At 45.1% G+C, this 5709-nt stretch overlaps 1 protein-coding gene across 1 annotated transcript; it reads left to right on the forward strand.

Annotated features, from left to right (window-relative positions):
* The first annotated feature begins 1926 nt into the window (after positions 1-1926).
* On the forward strand, positions 1927-4754 carry foxl2l (forkhead box L2-like). The gene has a single exon (XM_060938384.1). It carries the CDS (start codon positions 2010-2012, stop codon positions 2850-2852), a length of 843 nt encoding a protein of 280 aa, XP_060794367.1. The 5' UTR covers positions 1927-2009; the 3' UTR covers positions 2853-4754.
* Positions 4755-5709: the final 955 nt, after the last annotated feature.

Consider the following 5709-nt stretch of genomic DNA (forward strand, 5'->3'; position numbering starts at 1 on the left):
CACTATGGACATAAATATCTCATCTCATCTCATTATCTCTAGCCGCTTTATCCTGTTCTACAGGGTCGCAGGCAAGCTGGAGCCTATCCCAGCTGACTACAGGCGAAAGGCGGGGTACACCCTGGACAAGTCGCCAGGTCATCACAGGGCTGACACATAGACACAGACAACCATTCACACTCACATTCACACCTATGGTCAATTTAGAGTCACCAGTTAACCTAACCTGCATGTCTTTGGACTGTGGGGGAAACCGGAGCACCCGGAGGAAACCCACGCGGACACGGGGAGAACATGCAAACTCTGCACAGAAAGGCCCTCACCAGCCACGGGGCTTGAACCCGGACCTTCTTGCTGTGAGGTGACAGCGCTAACCACTACACCGCCGTGCCGCCCATGGACAGAAATATGAGGTAAAAAAAAAAAAAATTATATATATATATATATATATAGTGATCTCAACCTTATGGCAGAAGGGTATGAGTTGTTTGTTTTATCTGTAACTGTTTATCTCATGTGGGGTCGCGGGATGCGAGCTGGAGCCTATCCCAGCTGACCATGAGCGAGAGGCAGGGTACACCCTGGACAAGTCGCCAGCTCATCACAGGGCTGACACACAAACAACCATTCACACTCACGGTCAATTTAGAGCCACCAATTAACCTAACCTGCATGTCTTTGGACTGTTGGAGGAAACTCATGCAGACACAGAGAGAACATGCAAACTCCACACAGAAAGGCCGCTGGGTTCGAACCCAGAACCTTCTTGCTGTGAGGCGACAGTGCTAACCACTATGGACATAAATACAGTGTCTTGCAAAAGTATTCATACCCCTTGAACTTTTTCACATTTTTCCACCTTACAACCATGAACTTAAAAGTTTTTTATTGAGATTTTATGTGATAGACCAACACAGAGTAGCAGATAATTGTGAAGTGAAACGAAAATGATAAATGGTCTTCAAAATTTTAAACAAATAATAATCTGAAAAATGTGATGTGCATTAGTATTTAGAGGTATCAGAGTACAGGGGGGCGGCACGGTGGTGTAGTGGTTAGCGCTGTCGCCTCACAGCAAGAAGGTCCTGGGTTCGAGCCCCAGGGCCGGCGAGGGCCCTTCTGTGTGGAGTTTGCATGTTCTCCCCGTGTCCGCGTGGGTTTCCTCCGGGTGCTCCGGTTTCCCCCACAGTCCAAAGACATGCAGGTTAGGTTAACTGGTGACTCTAAATTGACCGTAGGTGTGAATGTGAGTGTGAATGGTTGTCTGTGTCTATGTGTCAGCCCTGTGATGATTGGGCGACTTGTCCAGGGTGTACCCCGCCTTTCGCCCATAGTCAGCTGGGATAGGCTCCAGCTTGCCTGCGACCCTGTAGAACAGGATAAAGCGGCTACAGATAATGAGATGAGATGAGAGTACAGGGGGCTGAATACTAATGCACACCACATTTTCCAGATTTGTATTTGCTTAAAATTTTGAAGACCATTTATCATTTTCGTTTCACTTCACAATTATGTGCTACTCTGTGTTGGTCTGTCACATAAAATCTCAATTAAAAAAAACTTTTAAGTTCGTGGTTGTGAGGTGGAAAAATGTGAAAAAGTTCAAGAATACTTTGGCAAGGCACTGTATGAGGTAAAAAATGTGGGTGAAAAGGTGTATGTATGGGGACAAACTTCAAACGCATTTAAAGATAGCCGAGGGCTTGTGTTTTACTTTTTCCAGAAGTCCTAATAACCAGCAGTTTGGTCTACATGTATCCAAACATCAGTGTACTTCAAAGCAGCTTTGCCGACTCAGTCTAACATTGAGTCAAAATATGTCTCCGACCTTGATGTCACCTCGTGACCCCTGACCCGAGAGCTTCTGAAGGGCGCGTTTACGCACCGGCTCGCGCGAATGTCGCGCTTTATTTGTGGGCGGGACTTTACACACCTGCACGGTTTGATCTCGTGAACGCTGAAGCGCTTCCAACCTGTTTATCTCCATCCCAATCTGAGGTAACCCGAGTATGGAGTATGGAGGACCTGAGGAGCTGTCCGGTCAGGAACCGGAACCTTTGGACATCTCCCTGGATGCGGTGTCCACCACCGGAGAGGTGGACGAGAACGCAGGTGCGCGCGCCGCCGCCGGGACCGACATGATGAAAGGTTTGGAAGAGAAGCCGCCGTACTCGTACGTAGCGCTCATCGCGATGGCCATCCGAGAGAGCACTGAGAAGAAACTGACTCTGAATGGGATCTACCAGTTCATTATTTCCAAGTTCCCTTACTACGAGAAGAACAAGAAGGGATGGCAGAACAGCATCCGGCACAACCTCAGCCTCAATGAGTGTTTCGTGAAAGTGCCTCGGGACAGCAATGGAGAGAAGAAAGGCAACTTCTGGACGCTTGATCCGGCTTTCGAGAACATGTTCGATAAGGGCAACTACCGGCGCAGGAAGCGCATCAGGAGATCTTACCGAGCACCGGCTTTACCCTTTATACCGTCTGTGAACTTCACCGAGCCGCTCTACTTCTCTCAGGAGCCTGTGTACTGGCAAACCCCGCTGGTCGGAGGCTCATGGAGCGTCGTGCCTCAGCCTGGGGTTCCAGCTTACAGCTTCCACAGCAGCCGGAACGCGCGTCCTGCGTCTCCAAACACCTACGCCAGTTCCCCAGTGAGCTATTACCACCACACCGCTAACATCCACCCGTCCTACGGACCGTACCAGCACCCATACCATGCTCTCGCACCGCACATCGGGGGCACTTTAAGCGGCGTCTCGGCACCGGAGAGTCCCAACAACATCGCCAACAATTACGCACCGCAGCATCCATACAGCCAGGCCGACCTGGAGCACGGCTTTGACTGACTGAAAACCCGAGGTCTGGATTACAATTCTCCAGAAATATGGATCTTCAGCCTCCAGATCCATCGCCTACGTTCCTGAAAGTGTTCTCAAATCTCCAGCGCGTCAGTTTTACGCATAAACCTTCCTGACTTCCATAAACTGTTCGACTGTAATTCGTTTACCACAAACTCTACAACCAGTACCGAGAAGGTTAGTTCCTTGAAAGTGTTGGGTGTGTTTTTTTCTTCTTCTTACAATAATTGTGAAAATGTTCTCTAAAACCGAATCGAACCTGTGCAAAAGTTTAGGCACCCCATGTTGTGCACCCTTTTATTTGATGACTTCTCATCTCATCTCATTATCTGTAGCCGCTTTATCCTGTTCTACAGGGTCGCAGGCAAGCCTACACTCTCAAAAGAGATGTGTTAAAAACAACACATATTTAACACATCAGCGTGTTTATATAAGGACAACACAGTTTGTGTTAATAAATGTGTTGAACTCTATAACACAGTAACTGTGTTGAACTATTTAACACACTAGTGTGTTAAAACAACTCAGTTTGTGTTTTATTTATTTATCCCAGCTGACTACGGGCGAAAGGCGGGGTACACCCTGGACAAGTCGCCAGGCCATCACAGGGCTGACACATAGACACAGACAACCATTCACACTCACATTCACACCTACGGTCAATTTAGAGTCACCAGTTAACCTAACCTGCATGTCTTTGGACTGTGGGGGAAACCGGAGCACCCGGAGGAAACCCACGGTGAGAACATGCAAACTCCACACAGAAAGGCCCTCGCCGGCCCCGGGGCTCGAACCCGGACTTTCTTGCTGTGAGGCGACAGCGCTAACCACTACACCACCGTGCTGCCTTGATGACTTCTCTAGGAAGAAAAAAAAAATTAGGCTTCCAAACAGTTTTACAGCACACAGTTAAATGTTACAGGGGGAAAAAATAATAATTTAACGCTTGAATGTTTGTCTGTCAGGAAAGAAAGCATGACAGATCAGGTTTTAGACCAAAACATAATAAAGGATGCTGGATTTCGGTGCAAAAATAAGTCTGACCAAGTCTCCAGAAGATCTGTGTCTGGTTCTGCAAAATTCTCAATAAACCTTCGAGCTCATTTTCTTATAAAATTGCACACATTGTGCTTGAGACTATTTTTCTTGAGAGCAAATCAAATGTTTCTACATTAAAAAAATACTATAAAGTGCAGTAAACAGCTGTCCAAAAAATACTGTAAAGTGCACAATATTTGGTGTGACAACCCTTTGCTGTAAAAAAAAAAAAAAAGTACAGCAGTCTTAGGAGGAAATGATCTGTAAGGCTTACTGAGAATCTTGCAGAACCAGAATCTGGAGCAGCAGTTATGTTTGTTTTTTGTTTTTTTGGTCTGAAGTGGTTTCTTACATACAGTAATATACTGCTTCCTTTACTCACCTACAAACAATTTTCCCCCTCTGTAACATTTAATTTTATGCTGGAAAACTAGTGTTTGGAAATCTAAAATGTTTTTGCACTGTAGAAGTCATCAAATAAAAGTTTGTACTATTAAAAAAAAGGGGGGGCTAAACTTTTGCACATCAATATATTTTACGTATAGACAAGCTTCTTGTTCACTTTTGGTTAGTGGTTACAAGTTGTTATTTTTTTATAGATGCATTTTTCAACAAAATGTTAAGCTATTTGTTTCTATTGTTATTTATTTTAAAGTTTTACCCATAATATCTTTGTGTTTTGGTTCTTTTTTTTAATCAGACCCCTGTAAGGAATTTAATTAGAAGTTTTGTTCCCTTTAACAGACATTGATTAGATGTTGACTTTAACATTGATAACACTGATGTTGGTGTGAAGTCTTCATTCAGCCCTATATTGTTACGTTTTATAATAAACAGAATTGTGCTCTGTCAGTGTTTAGTCTGTTAATGAGGGGGAAAAATGTTTTCCACAAGGATGGAAAGTTATTTCTTCGAAAACCTCAACCTCACAAAACCAGCCGAATTAAATCTTGTGTTTACACTCAATGCGATTTAGTAACAAACAGCACCTGCAAAAAATGTTTAAGACAGGAAATGTCGCCATCTTGTGGTGAAATAGATGAAATACTCACATGAAAATCTCAGGTTTGGCCACTTTATTGCTTATATATACTCTGGACTGGATTGGATGCATTATCTATCCATCCATCCATTATCTTGAGCCGCTTATCCTGTCCTACAGGGTTGCAGGCAAGCTGGAGCCTATCCCAGCTGACTATGGGCGAGAGGTGGGGTACACCCCGGACAAGTCACCAGGTCATCGCAGGGCTGACACATAGACACAGACAATCATTCACACCTACGGTCAATTTAGAGCCACCAATTAGCCTAACCTGCATGCCTTTGGACTGTGGGGGAAACCGGAGGAAACCCACGCGGACACGGTGAGAACATGCAAACTCCACACAGAAAGGCCCTCGTCAGCTGCTGGGCTCGAACCCAGGACCTTCTTGCTGTGAGGCGACAGTCCTAACCACTATGCCACCGTGCAGCCCTGGATGCATGATTTAAAATGAATTGTATGCTGTAATCCAAAAGCAGGTTATGTGTTCAAAGCCCCACAACTGCTCTGCTCTGCTCTGCTCTGCTCTGCACTTGACCACTTTAAACACAAGTGTCTGCTGAATAAATAAATGTAATCCACGTATTTTGGGCCAAACTGTTGGACTCATACAGGTAAACGTCTAGGCTTGCACCATGGACATCAAGTTTGATTCATGTTTTGTCATGAGGGAAGGTGTTTAGATTGACTAGGTTTTAGTCCATGGTTTTGGGAACTAGTTTTAGGAAAGATGACCTAAAGGTTAGAGGAGCAGCTTTGGGACCA

The sequence above is a fragment of the Neoarius graeffei genome, chromosome 13 (assembly GCF_027579695.1).
Source record: "Neoarius graeffei isolate fNeoGra1 chromosome 13, fNeoGra1.pri, whole genome shotgun sequence".
Classification (NCBI taxonomy): Eukaryota; Metazoa; Chordata; class Actinopteri; order Siluriformes; family Ariidae; genus Neoarius; species Neoarius graeffei.